The sequence below is a fragment of the Centruroides vittatus genome, unplaced genomic scaffold (genome assembly GCF_030686945.1).
Source record: "Centruroides vittatus isolate TY-2023 unplaced genomic scaffold, ASM3068694v2 contig_1634, whole genome shotgun sequence".
Lineage (NCBI taxonomy): Eukaryota > Metazoa > Arthropoda > Arachnida > Scorpiones > Buthidae > Centruroides > Centruroides vittatus.
Genome location: NW_027120992.1, coordinates 232,940 through 254,960, shown reverse-complemented (window position 1 = coordinate 254,960; position 22,021 = coordinate 232,940). Strand labels below are relative to the sequence as shown.

Genomic DNA, 22,021 nt, shown 5'->3' with positions numbered 1-22,021 from the left:
TAATGAAAAAATAAACTAAACTTAGGAAAAAATTTATTAGAAAATAATTTTAATGTCAATATCATCTATCCAACAAAATGATTTCTAAAGTTTATTGCTTAGCTCTTATTCGCTTTCAATGAAAGACATGCTTCCTAATATGATAAAGGCCTAATTGATTGTAATGATAAGACATTAGACCATCAAACAGGTTGCTAAATTTTTGTTTCATCCAATTACTGCTCAGAAAACAGTAGTAAAATAATTTTTCATGTAACATCTTGTAAAAATTTAAACTTATTTCATGTTAATTTTTACACAAATGTTACTTTAATTAATATAAAATGGATTTCTACAATGTAGTTGAAAGATGAAGCAAATAAATGAAAATGTTAATGACTTCTTCATTAATTTTGATTCTGTTAATAAAATGATGAAAAATAATGCCAATGGATACAAACAACTTTATAAAACTTCCTTGTTAATTCGAACTCGAATAGTTCGAAATCCCATTAGTTCATAACTATACTATTTGTCCAGCTGCAGATATAGAGATTTACATGTTAGTTTAGTTCAAAATATGGCTACTTCGAAATTTGAAGTGAATATTCTGTTCGAACTTTGATGTGCGTATGTTAATTCATTTGTTTAGATTGAAGTGCCTCCATACTAAAACCATAGATCCAGAACTCTAGTCTGGTCAATATGGCTTTGCTTTTACAGTAACACGATTCTAGATGACACTTTACCCATCGGTTACCCTTTTTTTTCTTATCTTATAAAATATGACTAAGTTTCAGGATTGCAAGATTGGGCTACAATTAGCAGAGTGAGATATTTGTAAGGCTCTACACTATTAGATTTGGGCAATTAATACTTCCTATTAATTACTATTAATACTTTTATGCCACTTTAAAAATAATTAGGGCTACATTTTGAGGAATTCTGTTAAATTTTTTTATAAAACCTATTTGGCAATCTGCGAAATTCTCACCGGACATGTGCTGCTACCTGTAGTTTATTTATATTACAGCAGAGAGTCAAAAATCGAAATCAATTGGGGACTGGGGTTGTTCAGATTAGTGATTTGTTCGGATTACCGATTATGTACACAAAAATATTTTAACCTATCCGATGTTGAAATTTTTCTCCGTTGCGTGTCGCTTTGCGTTGAATTTTCATCAATTTTAAGCCTAACGAAAATTTTTATAATAATAATTGAGGCTATTGTATCGTTAAACATTATTTCTTTATTTTGTACAAACAAAATAAATATATTGAAGAATATAAAAACAAGAAGATTATACTTTAGAAGTAAACTAGTATCAAAAACGTTCGATTTAGCACGACACAGTCCGACTGAAAATCGTTCCGATTACCGGCGATTCCGATTACCGGGGTTCCGATTAATGACTCTCTACTGTATTACTATTAATTAATGAAAATAGCATTCTGTATAATTAGCCATATTCTGTTTGCTTAATAAATTACATCAGTTATACAGTAAATCTTACATACCATACAGAAATATGTAAATCTTGAATAATTCAAAAATCACAATTATTTCATCCCTTGAACCAGTGTTACCACCCGTCTGGTTTTCACCCAGACAGTCCGGGAATTGACTCACTGTCCGGGTGAACTATTAATTTTGTCGGGGAATTTCGTAGAAATTGTGAAATTATGATGAAACAAAGTTCTTGCAAATATTTTTATAAATTTACACCATTTGAACAATGAAAGACCTCACACTCACTGAAATTCATCTGCCATTTCGCCATGTTACTCTGTTTATGCTAATGTGTGACGCGCAACCTGCCTCTCAACCTTTTTTTCTTTTGCTTGTATATTACTCCTACGCAAGTCCCTAGTCCTTAACTGTAACTGATTTAGAACTAGCATGCACGTTATTCTTCGCATTGTAAAATGATATTGCATATGCGTCAGGAACGTCTGTTCGAACAAACCTGACCTGCCGTCCGGGTCAGCGATTTTGTAAAGGTGGCAACACTACCTTGAACTACAAAGGAGTTCCTGTATTTGGTCATCAAAATTCACTTTTTTTTTTCATTTATATAGAATTTATTCCCTACCTACTAGCATTAAAATTATCAACTCATATATTAATCATCATTGAAACTGGTTAACCATAAAAGAATAATCTTGAAAGTTCTTTCTATTGGATAGATTATAAATAATAATAAAAGCTAATATATACCTTAAAATTAAATAAAAAGATTTTATACATTGGTGACATCCATTGACATGGAAGGATACAAAGTTGATTTCTCAGCTTCTATTCATTGTATGGAGCTAAAATAGAAGAAAATTGATAGTAGGCTACAAAATAAAACCCTCTAAATAGTTTACTCAAAGAAAAAGAATGACCAAAAACTTATCAGCTTGTAAGATAAAAGATCAAGTACTTCTAATGTCTAATAATATCAATTACAGTGCAGATTGATGTACAGAAAATAAGAGAGGAGGAGAACTAAAGGTAAAGCAAATGTATTTGTGTCTTTGATGGTTTTTGGTAAAATTATGGTGACAGATGAATGTCTCAGGACTTTCCACATTTTATAAAGATGCTCTTGGTGACTTTAGACAAACAAAAAGCTGCTTGATGAGTTAGTAATTAAAAGGTAAAATCAACAGGCCTCTCTCTTTTAAACAGAGAATCTGTGGGTTGTCTACATGAAATTATTATACAGTATAAATAAAAGTTAATTTAAACTTACATCTATATTATGAACAATATTAAAACACTAAGTATTTAATAAAAGCTATTTCAAATGTTTCTTACAACGATCAATTAATATACAGTAAAGCCTGTGTAAACAGGAACTGCACAATTTTGAATATTTTTCCAGCATGGCAGGTTTCCATTTTAAACAGGTTTTACTATGTTCTTTCTTTTTCTGTTTAATTTATAAACTACACTAGATTAATGCAACACAGTTATGTTATTTATATATAGTAAAATCATTATCACATGTGTAAAAATTTTTATTACTAGGTTTAATCCAACGTAATTCCAACTAAAGATGGAAAGTATCCAAATGCACAAATTTAAAACCATTCAACTGTAAAACATTCTTACTCCCAAGAACTCATGCTAGGTATTTAAATAATTCTTGAATACGGTCCTCGTTAGCTCAAATGACAGCAAATAAGCCAATTTTAGTTCAAAAATTACTTCCTCACTCTACTGTCAAAAATTCTAATCATGTTACAGTAATACAGAGACAAAGTTATTTTGTGACCTAACTGCTCGAAAAATTTTAATACACTAATTAACCATTTACTTCAGTTTCTGTGATTGTCAATATGTTAATCAACTTATTTTTAAATATCCTGTACTAGTTAGTAACTAACTATGCCATACAAGTCAAATTGGCATATTACCATATTCTCGTTGATTTCACAAATTACATTCATTGCTGTTCTCAAAAATTCAATTCTCAGAAACTTGTTTGATTCTTAAAATTTAAGTTATCTATTCTGCCCCCGGTTAATTCCAACAGAGACTAATATTAACAAAATCCCTGTGTTGATACGTCCCCTTATCATGTGATCTGTACTTCTTTGAGAAGGCTTGCAATAGTTTGTTTCTGGATATAACCATTGCAGAATGTGACAATTTTATTACTTGCCTACAAGTAAAATTTTAATTTTGCTTTTATCCAGGTTAGGTTACATTCTTGATACCAAAAATCCTCTTCTGTTTACATGTTGGACAGGTTTCCACTTACAGTAGAACTTAACATAGAAATTCACTCCATTTTGAACAATGTTTTCCACTTAGGCAAGTTTCCAATAAGGATTCAGTAAAGATTCCAGTAAAGTATTCAGGTTCCATTTTGGACAGTTTTTACTGTACCAAGTTTAATAATGCTGAAATTAAAGTCTACCACCTTAAGGCAAAAGGCTCACTCTCTAAAAAAAATTAAAAATTAAGTTGTGCACTTATCATACCTAATTAGTATACTTTATTGATACCATCCAATATCTAGCATGATTTTTCACACTAGATATTGGGCATTATCAATAAAGGATGTTAATTAGGTATGATCTTAAGCACTGAACTTGATTTTCAATTATTTTGGAAACAGAGCCTTTTGCCTACTACAGGTAGACAAATCTATATCTTAAAAAACAAACACTATAAATTTGAACATTGCTAGATTGTGAGGTCCCAGATGGAGTTTGAATATGTGCTAAAATATTCAAACTCCGTCTGGGAACCTCTATGTTGTTGTGAATATGTGTGCTAAAATGTTAACAAATATCCAACGGGAAAGTTAAAGTCTTACCTTTCGAAAATAAAAACTGACAGAAAAACAAAACAACAACATAGTAAAAAGATTTATTTAATTAAATAATGTCTTGTGAGAACTATTAGAAATTCTTTGTCAAAAAGATAAACGTTAAAGGCTGGAATTACAAGGGAGAGTTTCAAAGTTCAGATAAATATTATCCTATTGGCATAAGGTTAAACGTCAATGTCAACCTCTTCTGCAGCCTGAAAGGTCTAAAATTGTCACCTGGAGACAAGGGAATACTAATTGGAAAGCAATGAGGGATATCATTATTCAATTGGAATGCAGGATCAAGGAGAGAATCCTTTAATAACTTGTGTCTCAAGGACACAATGTTCTTTCTCCAAGATCCATTGTTTTCTCACCAAGAACTAAGTTTTAAGGATTTAACTGCAAAACACATCTAATCCTGAAGCTGTTCTTTCTACTAGACCATTGTTTCTGAGGATATGCTCCAGCTATCTAAAAGAACTTTAAGTTCCCTGTGTTGTGCCTCCGTGGACAAACTCCTTGGCTGACCCGAACTTCTCCCAAGACAAAATTCCTTCAGATGAAGAGAGTCCTGGGGCCATCAACTCACAAGACGTCAATTGCTGAGGGACTTACTGTCAACTTAGACAATGACATTTGGACTCTACTTAGACCAATAGTAAGAATTGAATCCTTCATAGACAATAGAAATTCTGTAAGCATGTTTTTTATTCAATTAAATGGGATCAAAATGTAAATAATAAGCCCAACTCAGTGTCCAACTCACATCCACAAAGGGTCAAGGAGGTCACACCCACATATGACCTTGACCCCTTGTCCATCCCAATAATCATACCTCATCAACAAATTCCACAAGATCTTACACGTTGATTTGGCTAACTTAAAGAGTTTGATAAAGGCATACACAACAATAATAAATAATAAACTTAATATTTTTTTGTAAAAAAAAGGCTGGTGGAAATTACCTTTTAATAAAGTAAAAACTGCATTACAAATACTAGTCGTATCTTGCTTACTCGCCATGTCCAATCACCTGGAACAACCATTCTTCACTGCAGAGATGACCTTTCTTTGTAGGCTACAACTCCGCACAAATATGTAAAACAGTCTAAAATGTCCACAGGTGACAATCCCAACACAATTAAAAATATAACATTTTCTTGTATAGTCAGCTGTAGACATTTTAGACTGTTTACATATTTGTGGAGTTGTAGCCTACAAAGAAAGGTCATCTCTGCAGTGAAGAATCGTTGTTCCAGGTGATTGGACATGGCGAGTAAGCAACATACGACTAGTATTTGTAATTTGTAATGCAATTTTTACTTTATTAAATAAACTTAACAATTTGAACTGGGTATTAATATGTACACAGACATAAAAAGTAATAAAACTACACATAAAATACCATAAAAACCAGTAAAAGGAATAAAAATTATTTACTTATACAAATGTTTTCATCCATTTGTAATGATCATCATCAGGTATTCTGTAAGGAAAACAAAACAAGCCATCAAATACATTTGAAAACTTTGTATTTTAGAATACCAATGACAGTGGGAAAACATTCTTCCCAAAACATTTCAGTAGATAGATATTGATTCCTTGGTCTTTTGTGTTGGCCATGGAATCATTATTTAGAAAATAAATATAGAGCACAGTTCATGTTTCTTACAAAATTGGGACCTCAAAACCAGTTGAGTTTCTAGTAAGCAGATTTAACATTACAGAGAGAAGTAACTGTAGATAAACATTGTAACACTTTTTCTCAGTTACTGCTAGAAATCTATGTTCGTTCCTTTCTGCATTTCAACTTTCAAACATTCCTGAAAAAGGCTATATTAAAATCGATAGTATTTGAAGTTCAATTAAGATTTGTTTACCTATGTATTACTCTTTGCGCCTACGTGCTTAATAACACACGGCTTGACATGTTAAATTCATTATTCACTGATTTATCATTTATTAAAAAGTGTTAGGCATTTAAATACCAACTAAATTATCAGTAAATATAATTTTACATTTTCAAATACACTAATTCATATTATCTGAATTTTTTAATATTTACTTCAATGATTATATTATGATCATCATTACATTTAGACATTACTATTACTAACTACAATATATTAAAGCATGACATCTATATTTATGAATATTAAACAAATACAAAATTATATCAAAATAAATGAAATAACTCACCATCTGCACATATTGGTCCTTTAAATGCTGTCCACTGACAATCACAAGTATATCCAGAATAACCTTCCAAACATGTGCCATTATTTAAGCAAGGGTTACTCATGCATTTACCAACACAACCTGGTGATATTCCATATTGTCCTCTTTCAGCTATACTTAACAAATCTACCATCTTGCCATTTAACATAAATGCACGTATACAGCCAACATATCCTTCTCTATAGTCAATAGAAGCACCTAATGTTTCATTTATAAAATTTTTAATTACTTTTATTTCACTAATTTAGGAATAATAATATCTAATATAAAACATACCTATGACTAAATTACTTGTAAAATGAAAAGCTCTAACTGGATGTACCAGTTCTTTAGCAGTTCCAACAATATTTCCATCAAGAATTAGTTTAGCTTCTTTACGGTTTCGTTCAAATAAAACTGAATGCCAGTTGTTATCATTTATTTTATATGGCACATCTAGCATTGCTCCTGATGCGCTATGTCCTGCACGATACTGAAACTGTATATGATCTTCCTCTGTAAACAATAGTTAAATATTTCTTCATATTTGTTCACTTGACTAATATTTTAAACTTAACTTCGAATAGCTAAAATTATATATTATAAAATATTTTTATTTTATGTATTAATTAAAGAAAAAGTGAATAAAAAATTAGTATACACAGTAAATAAAATTGAATTATAATATTGTTTTCTGGCTTAAGGAATATCAAAAAGTCTGTTGCATTGGAAAGAAGTAATCTGTTAAAATTTGGTTGATTGGTTTACTCCTTGTCTACATCAGGGGTGGCGAACAGTGGCATGTAAGAGAAATCATCTGGCACGTAATGTATCATATGATTTCTATCATTTTCAATCATTCTTTCCGTTTATCACCTGATCATTCTTTTTTCAATCAGATTTTTTACATTTATTTGAATTAAAGCGTATTCATTTAATTTCTTTAAATATCATTATTTGAAGTCTAAGACTTTGGCATGCATTAACATCTTTAAAGCTAAGTATGCTTACAATATGGCATGCGGACTCAAAAAGGTTCACCATCCCTGGTCTACATAATTACTATTTCAGAAACTATAATTATATAATAATATAAATTTACATAATATTTCTGAACTTACTTATTTTCATATTCTTGTATTAAGACAATATGAAATAATAATGAAAAATGTCAAATCATGCCAGAAACTATACAACATATCAGCTTTGGAAAGATGGTCAGTGGTCTTGGTTTCTGAGTTCCCAGGACCCATTGGAAGTCTACTCTAATGTTCTCTAAATGTCAGAGAAAGTGATGTACGAGATCATGAGCTTTAGAGTGGCTATCAGACCTAGCAACCCCATGTAAAGCTAATAAATAGCTAATGTTTCTGCCTGGGCTAATGAGCAGTGTAAACCTAACCTGAAGTATACATGTGTAATTCCTGGCCTAGATCTGAGTAAACTACATGAACACCAACAACTTCATCACCCATTCTGGAGCATTAACTATTTACTAGTTCTTAATTTAAATATTAAAGTAAAAAAAACCCTACAAATTAAATACTTATGAACTTTTAAATCTCATTTATTCATATGAAAATATTACAAAAACATACATTAGCATTGAAACAAGAATAAATTTTATAAAATTTGTTATTATTAACATACAGGGTCTGTATAGGTAATTCCATCTGTGATGACCTGACATTTCAACTTTCCACAACTAATTATGACATTATTCCCTGACTTATTGATATCTCTGCATTTCCCCTTTCGATTATGTAATATTTGGCCAAGTCTGTTTATATAATTGTGTACAAAATGGGCTTAAATTTTTTTTTATTAAAAAACACTTTATTCACTTACAAAACACGAAAAACTTGGCATAAAATCGGTTATGTAATTGGCTACAGCATTTCTACATCATATAAAAAAATTCATGATTTAATTTAAATTAATTTGTAAATTTTATTGAAATAAGAAAAAGACTTGTGTCTTAAAATCAAATTTTCTTAAGGCAAGGTGATGAATTCAAAGTAATTTTAACAGACTCCATGAGAGGGAGAAATTGCTTATTGTGTGATATTTTTGGTCCAGCACAGACCCATTCAAGGTCATTACATACCTTCCCACCTCTCACCAAAACTTACAATGGGAGCAGCGGAGTTTTGGTAGGAAAGCAGGTTGGTGTCAAAAACCCAACCTTATCTCTAAGGCAATATTTTGGTATATTTCCAAAATTCCACTGGCCACGTAAAGAAGAAAATTCGCAGTTTAAGAGAAAACGTGTCACAGATAATAATACTGCCAATTTTGATAGATTGATTATCTCCACATACTGTATGTGACCAGCGGCAAAGATACAACAAATAAAAATACATAAATTGTGAGGTCCACCAAGCATTCCAAAATGTCCCGTACACAATACCATTAAGTCGAGTGATGGTTCTTTGCCTTCCCCATGACATCAACTGACAGCAACGAGTTAACCAGACATCCTGCAGGTCAAAAAAATTGGGAGGGTTGTGTATGGGAGTGTTTCTCAAACTTTTTGGACATGACCCCCCTTCTGCACTTAAAAATTTCAAAGGACCCCCGAAGAATAAGTATGTGTCAAAAAACATCCCGGAGGGAGAGGGTTAGGCTCGTATTTAAATATTTATATTATTTTTATTATTTATATGTGCAATTTATTTAAGTAAAAATTATTTTATATAGTTTTTATTTCTATTATTTCTAAACATGAATCCATAGTAAATTTATAAAATATTTGAAAAAATTGATCTGGTATCAATTTTTCAGCAACCCCCCCCTTTGAGAATCACTGGTGTATGGGATACAATTGCAATTGTTTAAGGCATGAATCCATCTTTGTGTGATTAGAAGAAGGATAACATGTAAATGAATACAATCTTGGTGGTAATCACATTCCAAGTCAATATCTTTTGGTTTGAACTGCAGTAGATTCGAAATATTTGCGTTGAAGTTGATGCACTCGGTTTTCTTACTCTCTCTGTATAATCTGCATCATACGTCATTAGTTATTTTGGGCTTTTCTGATTCCTTTTAAATTTTCCTTTCCAATGATATTTCTGTTCATATTGCCTTTGCAATTTCTTCAACATCATGATAATTTTCTTCAGCATGCACAGTTATCGGTTTATAACTTTGTAAATTCTATTTTATCAGTTATTATTGCTAAATAATATTGTAGATCTTGTCGTTCTGTACAAATTGACACCGATTTAAACATCCTATCTCTTTGTGATGCAAAGTTTCACTGCCAAATGTTGCACCGCATTGCCAGTTTGGTGTTCGTGTGTAACTGCTACCCCTCCCCAGCCCAGCTGCACACCCCTGCTACTCACCATTTTAAATACGAACATAAACCTCCTATCCAACAAAATTTAAATCATTGGATTATCATTTATAGTTTATGATATATAAACACAATAAATCGTGCCACTTGTTTGATTGCTACGATTTTCATAGACCTCCCTATACTGAACTGAATTTAAAGACATGTTTGAATCAAAAAGGAGCAAGAGTGACAGACAGATTCCACGGTATTTGCAGATTTCCTGACTTTCCAGGTCTGTATGGACCCTGAACATATATATTTTTATTTAGTATATTTATCAGTAACATTTTCTTAGTCAGATATTTTTTACTAAATATAACATCAATATTAGATTTGAATTTCAATGCAATATTTTAATTTCCTGTTTAATTTTTTTTTCACTATTTAAATATTTTTATTTTTACATAATCCAAAATTTATCAATCAAAAATAAAAATTATTATTAAACTTACCAACTAAAACAATTTTTATGAAATCAACTGGACCACGAATGTGAACAAACACTCCATTTTTGGCAGTAGTTTTAAACTGGAAGTAAATATCTCCCGAATGTCCAAAGTCAAAAGTTGGTAACTCTATAGTTGCATCCTCATACCGAAATGTAACAATATTATCAAATAAATCTGAAAAATAAAAAAAACTTTTTGTTTGTTTATTTCATATCTCATTGGCAATATTCAGAGAAAAGTGACCATTAATTTGATAAAACAATTTCTAACCAAATGTTATCTTTGAAGATATCATTACATTTTATTTTTAAGATACAAAAACTTTCTACTATAATTTCTTCCCATATAGATTCCCACAGGCTATTTATATTTAAAAGTCAATTTGAAAGCAAGTATGGTCATTTGATGATTTTAACCTTAAATTATAACCTCATCAAATAGCTTTTATTCATCTAGTCATCAGATTGTCTCTAGAAAATAAGAGAAACCCATTGAATGCTGCAGACATTCATTTGTCATTGTGATTTTTCCAAAAAGGAGCATATGATGCCTTTAGTTTTCTCCCGTTTACTTTCAGTGGATCAATCAATGCTTTAATCGATGTTATCAGTACAAACTTATACTTGAATACCTATGTATAAAGCTGATAAGTTTCCAATAATTTTCACTGTTTATACGTAACTTTCAGAAAATTATTTAGAAAATTCTGTTTAGAAGCTGAGAAATATTGAACTAATGTCCATGCATGTCATCAGTATTAGAATGTATTTGTGTTGAATTTTTCAATTTTAGTATTTACTTTTATTATAGATTTGTAGCCTGTGCAAAAATTTTTTAAAACATGTTTTAAAAATGCCAGAATTGAGAATCTTTAGCTTTTGAATAAAGATCTCTCATATAAGCCTGAAATGGCCCCTAAACAGGACTGTAAACATTTGCATTTCAGACATTAAATGTTTTGATGTTGGAGAAAATGTGGAAGGTTGTCATCAATTCAGATAATTGAACTTCTTATTCTAGAACATAATTTAAATAGTTTGTTCTTTTTAGTTTAAAGGCTGGTTGTTCTATTTTACTGCTCTTAACGTTTTAAAACTGTTCTCAACTGAAAATAGCTCAAAACAAGCTAAAAACTTTTTATAAATAAAAATTAAGTTTGGTAAACAATATGGTCAATATTTGTTCTATTTGACTTAGTTCTGACATCATGGAACCACTTCTGCATCCAGGACTACTTCGTGGTCTCTAGGTCTCGTGTATATTATGTTAGGTCAGTGTTGTACAGGTTTAATGGTATACTATTTTTGTCTGCAAGAATTAAAGCCTTGCATATTTGTGATGATTCCCATATTTTGTATAGAAACTTAGTGTCTGTATTTATTTGTAGTGAAAATTTGTAATATCTGTGAAGCCTTTGTCTTCCCTCTTTACAGAGTGAGCTTTGCTGTAGACAACATAAGACAGTGTTGTTTTGTTTTGTTATTCATGTTCTCCTTTGGAATTGTTCTATAAATGAGTAGACAATTTATATCTTAATTGCTTTAAATGTGTGTTTTGCATTCAGCTGTATTGACAATATTCAATTTAATCTGTTATATTCTTTTGTTAGTCTCTGATCATGTTCTGTATATGTATGTTCTGAAAGTTTGGCCTATTGAAATCTTGGAAATCTGTAAACTTTATCCTCATCCATGGATTCAATGACATCTTTTTTTTCTAGTACAAAATTATCTTTCTTCAGTATATATTTTCCATCTGAAGTGTTCTATATTTTTCTAGACTTCATTTGAATGTTAATGGAATAAGTACGTAACTTCTATAGTATACATTGTTTCTCTAGAAATGTAATAAGTCCCAAATTTATATTTTCTAAAAATTGGGAAAATATATATTTTTTAACTTTTCTACCAGTTTTTAGAAAATACAGAAAACTTATTACAATATTAGTAAAAAAGATTAATAGAATAATAACACTTATTCTTTTTATTCTCTTACAACAAACTTATGAAGAGCATGACAAAGTCTTGCACCACAGTTACAAATAATCATTTCATGGTTTTGAGGAGTTAGACTTTATTTGCTTTTGCTGAAAACAAACTTCAACATTGAAGGTTCTTTTCATGTCTGTATTAAAGTTATTGGAACAAACTTTAAATTTGTTGTCATTAAAGGGCTTGGAAAAAAAATAGAGTACTGAAGATCATTTTTCCATGGAAAATATTAAATGTCTTTTGAAGTACAGTAGACCCCCCTCTATAATATGGTAGATACGTTCCATGTTGTATGAGTCACTTAAATACATGAGCCAATCACAGCCCGGCATGTGTGCAGTTTAGCGGCTATGGCTGTTTGAAAGGTTTTCTTCCATAATATTAATCGATTCTAGACTAATTTGACTCGAATTAAAAAACTTACTTTAAGCCTGTTACCGGTGTGCCTCACTTAAAAAACCGTTACGAACGTTTTCGAACTATTAAGTTCTTCTTCAGGTAACTGACGACAGTTAATCGAATGCAATTCGAATAAAATCCTACTGGAATACGATTCCGAATTCTATCGCTTGGATCGGTGACGTCATCCAGGCATGCGCTCCTTTACCGGCTGTGTGCTATCTTAAGTTCTTGTTTAAGAGTGCTTGCCATGCAGTTGACAGGGCGATTTCGTCTTTGTTGTTGATGCAGTTATCTTCTCTGAGAGTAGCCATATATATGCAAAGAGCTTCTAGCCATCTAAGATGGTGTACGCATTGAGTTGTGCGAATTAGTTTGGCTTGATTGAGTAAAGGTTCTACTTCCGGATCTGAGGCATAGGTAGCTAGAGCGGTGGTGGACCTCGCGTGTAAAATATCACTTGCGTGTTCTTTTAGTCTTACTTCCAGGGAGCGCTTTGTGGATCCTACGTAGACCAGGTTTCTGTCCGTTCTATGGTCCATAATCGGGATGGAGTATACCCCCGGAAGTCTTTCTTTATTGGAAGTGTCTTTACCGTTCCTTAATATATCTGAAATTGTAGCGCATCTTCTATAGGCGATGCGGATATTCTTTAAAGAAAAAGCGATAAAGAAGAAATGCGGATAAAGAAGCGATATACACGGAAACTCCGGTGGATCTTACGGATGCAGACACCCCGAAAACCACGACAACCCTCATTCCCGTACCTCGTGTGGGACGACTTGAAGTTACCAAATTACGCACACAAAGTATTGAGCTTAGGACCCAAGTTTGCACCCACTCCGTCTACAGAAGAACTAAACACCATCCCGGAATTAGAATCTCTGATAACAGGATTACCACAGGTGGAGAAGGAATACTATAGATGGAAAGCCACACACAAACTTAAAAATTCCACACAGCCTCAAGACAACAAACGAATAAAATCTAACGTGGACCGCACAAAAAGATGGATGCAACAAAACAAAGTCACCTTAGTCAGAGCGGACAAGAGCCATTCTTTCATTCTCATGAAACGTGATACGTACAATAGACGAATAGAGGAACATATTATCAGCACACAATGCACCAAGGCAAGCATTAATGCCATAGATGGCTTACAAGCGAAAGTCAAACGATTTTCCAACACGAAGTTAGCTAAACGCCTAGGATTAAGGAATATCGTAATAGATTCTCCGGACAATCCGAGAATCTTCGCCTTCGCGAAGACCCACAAACTGGGCCAACAGTTAAGACCCGTGATCGACAAAGCGAGAGCACCAACCATTGAACTGGAGAGACGCATACATAAGCTACTTTCGCACAACTTAGAAGGATACCCATATGCTCTGGCTAACCCAGCGGACCTATTATCTCACCTCAAAGAGATACCAGCATCTCCCGTCTTCATAACAGTTTTAGACTTCAAGTCACTATACCCCTCCATCAAACTACCACTGGTATTTTGCGCACTTAGAGACACACTGTTTAACATCGTTAATGACAGCTCTATGCATCAACAGATCTTAGAATTGGCGCATCTCTTATGTTATAACTCCTTTTTCCAATTCAATGGGGTCACATATGCCCAGGGTAGAGGGGTCCCAATGGGCAGCCCCATCGCTGGAGATCTCTGTGAGATGGTAGTGAGACAATTGGAATCTAAGATCATCACGAAGTATTTACCGAACATCTTACTCTATAAAAGATACATAGATGATATTCTCATCCTGTGGAGGCTGAAACCCGATATATCAGAGTTCCTCGATTCATTCAATGATAATCCTTATGGCATGACCTTAAAGATAGACCAAGCTCACGCTTCAGAGGCACATTTCCTCGACATCAACATCAAATTCGACCAAACAACCACCCACACGGAAGTCTACCGCAAACCAGAGGCGGAACATCTCTATATACCAGTAGGATCCTGTGACCCGCCACACTATAAAATGGCAGCCTTCAACGCTTTAATTAAGAGGGCACATACACACTCGTCCTCCCAGAGATCTCTCCAAGCCGAACTGAAACATATAGAACACATAGCCGAGAATCATGGCTACCAAGGGATTACACGTAAATTGGTCCGTAAACAGCAACGCCAAGAACTACAACCTAACCAGCTTCCCAATGAAGTTACACCTAGTTTCATACCGGTCACATACAACCCATACCTTCAAGCAATATACAGAACAATAGCTAAGAAAAAGAATATCCGCATCGCCTATAGAAGATGCGCTACAATTTCAGATATATTAAGGAACGGTAAAGACACTTCCAATAAAGAAAGACTTCCGGGGGTATACTCCATCCCGATTATGGACCATAGAACGGACAGAAACCTGGTCTACGTAGGATCCACAAAGCGCTCCCTGGAAGTAAGACTAAAAGAACACGCAAGTGATATTTTACACGCGAGGTCCACCACCGCTCTAGCTACCTATGCCTCAGATCCGGAAGTAGAACCTTTACTCAATCAAGCCAAACTAATTCGCACAACTCAATGCGTACACCATCTTAGATGGCTAGAAGCTCTTTGCATATATATGGCTACTCTCAGAGAAGATAACTGCATCAACAACAAAGACGAAATCGCCCTGTCAACTGCATGGCAAGCACTCTTAAACAAGAACTTAAGATAGCACACAGCCGGTAAAGGAGCGCATGCCTGGATGACGTCACCGATCCAAGCGATAGAATTCGGAATCGTATTCCAGTAGGATTTTATTCGAATTGCATTCGATTAACTGTCGTCAGTTACCTGAAGAAGAACTTAATAGTTCGAAAACGTTCGTAACGGTTTTTTAAGTGAGGCACACCGGTAACAGGCTTAAAGTAAGTTTTTTAGTTCAATCCGGTGTAGTAGCATACAATCTTTGACTCGAATATTTCCAAAACACGTATAATTTGTTGGGAATAATCCATATAAACTATGCTACAAACAAAAAATTGTAGGATTACTTACCGAGTGTGCACCGTTTGACGATGCCATTGCTTAAGCTTATTTTCGTCACGGAGTGGCTCGTCGAATGGCGGACACGTGTTTCCTGATAAGTTATTTTTATGCAAAAAATTTGCTGAACTTTGGAGACAACATTAATATAAATATAATTTTTATGGCCATTGAATAATAAATATTTTTCAGTAGGTCCAGTGCTCGTTTAAACTCAACAGTTTGTGCAATGTCCGCTATTGGTCCAGATTCGACCAATCCTATCGCAACACGAGTCGGCGATGACGTTTTACCGCATTATACGAACACAATTCCAATTTTTTTGCCATGTTATACGAATCCGTGTTATATGAACCCGTGTTATAGAAGGGGTCTACTGTATCTACATAAATCGTTTTAAGTCGTCTACTTTTTAGAAATATTTTATAATTTGATAGAATAGAAAAGATCAATTTCAGAGATTCATCTTTCTCTGAAATTTATAACATGTAAAAGTAAATTTAGAAACAATGATAATACTATACCATCATTTTAAAATTTTCTCATATATAAACAAAAAACAATCTGAATTAAAAATTTTGTAAAATAATAAAACTGTAAACAGATAAAAAATATTCTTACAATCTCCACTGCATTCTAAAGGTCCCAGCATGTAACGTCCTTTTTTGTTATCAGTAGTTAAACCTGTATCACCAAATCGTAACTGACGAACTGGTAAATATTCTTTCTGAATAATTTCCCCTTCGTCAATATGCCACTCATTTTTTTCTGCATCACAGTTGCACCACTTATTTCTATTTACACAAGTCCCATATAATCCACAACTGCATTTTCGAGTTCCTGGTAGAGATCCTCCCCAATAATCCATTTTCTGATTATTTCGACTTACCCACCAAGAAAAAGGTAAAAATGGATCTTTCTCTGAAACTAAAAAAACAAAATAAACTTAAGATACATTTTAAAACATTACTAAAACAGTAACCATAAATATATATTCAAAAAGATCATTAATTAACTCCATAAATTAAATAATTATCAAAACTACTTTATTTTTTTTTTTAAATCTTTGGCATTATCATTAGAAAATGTTTTTAAACTGTTGTGCATAATTTTAGATATGTAGTTTATAATAAAAAGTCATCTCTGTAAAAGAAGAAAGACTAGTCCTAGTGATTGTATGTAACTGATGTAAAGATGAATTCAGTTTCTTTATATTTTTAACATGTAATAACAAATTCTGCTTTTCTCCTTAATGGAATCATAAAATATACATGAAGTTTTCACTTATAAGACCGAGTACTTTTAGACCTAACTTTCCAACTTCAGAGTCAAAGCAATTGTACTCTGTTCAAATAGAATACAATTGATTTGACTCTGAAAATGGATGAATAAGGTTCAAAAGCATTTAGTCCTGTAAGTGGAAACTATGTATATTTTATGACTCCAGTAAGCAGCAAAGTAAGGTTGGGTAAAAAAGCAATAGAATTTTATTTTTCTTTAAAATGAAAACTATATACCTGTATTACTTCAATTGCATTAACATTTTGTCTTTATTAAACATAATAATATGCTTTCAAGAGAAAACACATTTTCATTAAGATGCTGTTTGTTATTTGTATTAACACTAGAAATGTTGTTTTTCAAATCAAATGTGTATAATGTTTCTGTTCAGATTAGACATAACCTAATTCAATAATATTTATTACCTGGAGTATTAAATAAATTTGAATTTAAACATTCATAACCTAGGTGTTGTTTACAAATATATGAACGATTCACTAGCTCCACAATTTGATCCATTTCAGCATTATATATGATATCTTGAATAAAACTTCCTGGTTTCGGGAAACCTTTAACTTCAGTACGATATTCATGCTTATGATGTAAAATCGTCAAGGCAGGCTCTTCAACTGAAAGTATACCATCTTTTAAAAATGTATGTTACTATTTCAAAACCTTAATATGTAAATTAACACAGTAGACTTTTTTTATAATGACTCTTAATTTAACAACTCACAACAACATAAAAACCAAGAAAGTTCCAGCCATTCTCCCATAAGTGCATTGTTATACTGATCCAGTCTGAATCTTGTTAAAACAATCTTTCAAATATTGAAACAACTATTATGTAGGTAAAAACAAACTGACTCCTTATGCAAAAATATTACCAATAATATTAAATGAATTTGATTTTCTTAAAAATCAAAATTATATTTATTGTGAATAAAAATAAAAATACTGTAAGAATAAATATATTTTGATTATGAATTAAATAGCAAAAATTAAATATATAAATATGAATAATTTCTATCAAGATCAAATGATGACAATGATGAAGTATATGCACATTTGTAAAATATAAAAACCATCATTTGATCAAATATTTGACTTTTCACTTTTCTAATTCAATTTTCATTTGATTATTAAAAACAAATTTATGTGGTGATATTTTTCTCTACTGTTTTAAATTACTCTAAATAAAGAAAACTATTCTTTAAAATTATGTTAAGTTCTTATGCACTGTACCCATGAAATTGTATGATATGATCAATACCTTCCTACAAAAATCAGAAAATATTCAGAAAATTTAATATAACACCTATTTTTCACAGGTATCTTAATGGTCACTCACTATAAAGTGAGTCTACTGTACTTTGATTTACACTTTATCAAATAGTGGAATGACAGAGTTTTCATTTAACTTAATTATTTCCGAACAAAAATTAATTAGCCTATCTTGATGTGTGGCCTGAATTTGGCTAATTTTCAGACTTATCACATCTGACTTAGAGATCAGATCCAAAAGTTATTACACTTTAATTGACATTGGAAATGCATTTCGGACTTGTAAGTAATTCCTCATCAGTCCAAATACTTAGAAGGAAAAGATATGTTTATTAATAATTTTTCCCCACTTCTATTCTAAAACTTGCTTTTTTACTTTTGATATATCATAATTGAAAATTATAATCATTTCACAGAACTATTACAATAATGTGAAATTTTAAATTTCTAATGAACTTGATTAGTTTTAGACATCTGAGAAATAGGATACAAATAAAATAACAAGTAAGAATTTTATGAAATAAGTACAACAACTGTCATTTCTTACAATTATCTGAGTTTAAAACTATTTGAAAGCAAGTGCAGGTTTTGCAATTAAGCAAGCTATTTATTGATTTTAACTTGCAATTAAGGCTTTTCCTCTGTCTAAAGTCAGCAAGAGCATCTGCATAAACCCATATACATAGGACTCACCCTTACAGTTATCTCCTGTTCATCTTCTATGCGTCAATCTATGCAAATTGATATTATTACATACTCCTACTTAAATGACTATCTCAAAAGCTGATAAAAGTTCCAATAATTACTCCCTCAATGTAATAACTTTCAAAGAGCTACTTAATAAGTTTTGTTTATAAGCTGAGTGAGTGATTAATTTTTGAATTCATGTCAATGGATGTCAGACATTAAAATAGTATTTAGATTTATTATAAACTTGTTCAACACATTATCCATATCCATTATCCAGAATAATAATTTATAAGGGCATTTTCCAACACCAAGTTCATTACTCTTTCATTACAAGCTTACTAATTGTGTTAATGTGTTAATAAAAAAAACCACTGCTGTATGAGAAAGCATATAAAATTGTCTTAAAGTTTTCATGCTTCAGAGCAATTTGATATGCATGCTTCACACTATCATTATACTATGTCATTAGGTTTTCTAAAGCATTTTCTACTAATTTTCATTTTCTGTCATATTTATAGTTGTTGCAATTGAGTAAAAGTCTCTGTCTCCTGTAACAGGATTCAAATATTTATTACAATAAAATAATTATTAAATAAATTTTGGAAAGATAAATATTAACATTTCACTATTATTGTTGTTAACTAATTTTCATTTTTATTATTTAAATTAAACAATTATTAACATCATAGATTAATAAAGATTTATGTAATCTTTTTCTGCACTGGTAAATTTTGTGTTGTCATCTTTACTATATATACTGTCTCCTTTTTATTTTTTTTTATGCATGCATAATAAAGAATCTTTTAGAATTCCCGAAGATAAGCCACTTCTTTAGTTCAAAAAAACTTGAACCAACCAAGTTCTTTAGAATTGAAGAAGTGTAAAGTAAAAGTTTCATATATTAAGACTCTCTCCATTAAAATAGTTTTTCTCCTTTTATTTTTAAACTGTGAAATTATGTATAGTTTAACTATTATTTTAAATCAGTAAAAAGACTTCATTGGATAATAAGAAATGTTTGTTTAAGTCAAGAATCTTATACTACTTATTTAAAAATTTTTTCTTACAAGGAAATTCACATGTGACCTTAAATGGTTCTAATGGTCCACTTCCATCTACATCTATACTTATGTCTATTCTTCCTGTATCTCTATTAGCAAGTCTGTATGCTTCACAGGAAAGAGGATGTTTAGCTAGAAAAAAAATCATTTCAGATCAGTAATCAGAAATTTCTATTATAATTAAAATAATCTATCATAACAAATAATACATTACAGTCATTGGAAAACAAAATAAAAATCACATACATGCGAGAGCCTGAACTTGATAGAAAAATTTTTATTCAAAATAATTTTCAGAAGATTAGCGTCAAAAATCTTTCACAATTGTTTTAAAATTTTATATAATTTTCACAACATCTTGTAAGAGGAAATGAGTGTAGTTCCACAAATCTACTTTCTATATAAAAAAAATGACACGTCGTGATGAGTTCATCGGGAATCTAACACCTAAAATTCGCCTATTGGATTAAGAACCTGACGTTACCAAAGAGGGGCATGGGAATTAAAGGAGAGGACCCCCAAATTAAAGAGCGAATCACATGACAACAGAAGAGTTTGATGTCATCCAGGGTTCACAATTAGCCTCTACATTCAAGACAATTTAGCCACACACTGCCACTCAAGAGGATTTAGCCACACTACTGTGCTCAGAAAATATGGATTAAAGTTTAAAGATGATCACCCCTTTAAATGGATGCAGTCTCATGCAAACACATGCTAGTTGCATATAGGAGGGGTGCACACCGTAATGCCAAATTTGGCTCCTCTTTTACTCCTTTGGTGCCAAAAAATATTTTCTACTTTTGCAAACAATCTTCAACAGAAAAAAATTCGTGGATTTCTTTTAAATTCATCTTGTTTAATCACTCTGATATACTGCTCCACACTTAAACAGTGAATATTGTCTCCTCCCCATTTTGTTTCATTTAGAATAAGTGCAATCTAGTCTCAGTTTAATGTATACTTAAAATTAAATTATTACACATTTAATAGCAACTGAATTGAAACTGTACCTATGTGACAAACTTCTCCAACATATCCATCTGGACAAACACAGAAAAAATCTTGAGAATTTTGTTTGCATATACCACCATGTTCGCATGGATTAGGATTACATCTATAAAAATTATTTTAAATGAAAATTAATTTATTTGAGGTGTGTAGCATAATACATAAAACAAAATTTGTAAATAAATTTCATAATTTGTGTGTTATAAGACTTTTAACAACAAAAAATTTTTTCCAATACCTACCTTCACAATGCCTGTGTGTGATAAAGCAAGGAAAGATGACGCACATTTCAGAAAATTGTTCTGTATCCAATAACGCAAGACACATTAAAGAATGAATTATAGGACATTCTATAATTATTTATCTCTTTAGAAAAAATGTTATTTTTAAAATCATGATATTTGTTATCATGGTTTTAAAATTAGTTATAACAAATTTATCTAAGGTACTGTGTTTATTTTTGGCATCTCTTCTACTAGAGTTGATAGGCTGAAGTGCTATGGGTAGGAGATTGCTGTATGAAAAAATAAATGCTAGAAATAAGCTAGGAACATGTATGATATGTTAAAAGAAGCATCTTTTTTATTTTTTGTGATGATGTAGATATTGCACCAAAAAAGACGAGTTGGCAAAAATGAACACATTTTTTATTCTTAATCTAAACAAAAAAAAACCTATTTAATATTTATACATATAACATAATGAATGTTATATGTATGAATGCATGTCTGAAACAAAACAGAAATCACTTTATTTTTTCTTTCTTTTTTCATTTTTACCATACAAAACACAAAAATTTGTGTAAAGCTAGCAGGTTTCGTGTAATTATTTTTTACATTGAAATCTTATGAAGGTTAGCTGTCAAAGTAACTATTCTAAAATGCAAAATCTGTGTAATTTTAAAACAAATTTAACATGTTTTTTGTTCTTCACTTTCATTGTCTACTAAGACAAGTGATATCACCTGTTTCAAACTTGAAAAAAGAAAAAAAAAAATCACCTCTAATCTCCTAC

The 22,021-nt window shown here is 31.6% G+C and overlaps 1 protein-coding gene across 4 annotated transcripts in view; it reads right to left on the bottom strand.

Moving 5' to 3' along the window:
- The window catches only part of Nrx-IV (neurexin-4), a 107,769-nt gene that overhangs the window by 12,903 nt on the left and 72,845 nt on the right, over positions 1 to 22,021 (bottom strand). For all 4 annotated transcript variants that reach the window (XM_067262892.1, XM_067262891.1, XM_067262894.1 and 1 more), the window contains 7 exons: positions 21,010 to 21,113; positions 20,003 to 20,128; positions 17,387 to 17,590; positions 16,302 to 16,607; positions 10,302 to 10,472; positions 6,804 to 7,022; positions 6,489 to 6,725 (listed from right to left, as the gene is read on the bottom strand). In XM_067262892.1, coding sequence (XP_067118993.1) covers positions 6,489 to 6,725; positions 6,804 to 7,022; positions 10,302 to 10,472; positions 16,302 to 16,607; positions 17,387 to 17,590; positions 20,003 to 20,128; positions 21,010 to 21,113 — 1,367 coding nt within the window. The remainder of the gene's footprint in view (positions 1 to 6,488; positions 6,726 to 6,803; positions 7,023 to 10,301; positions 10,473 to 16,301; positions 16,608 to 17,386; positions 17,591 to 20,002; positions 20,129 to 21,009; positions 21,114 to 22,021) is intronic.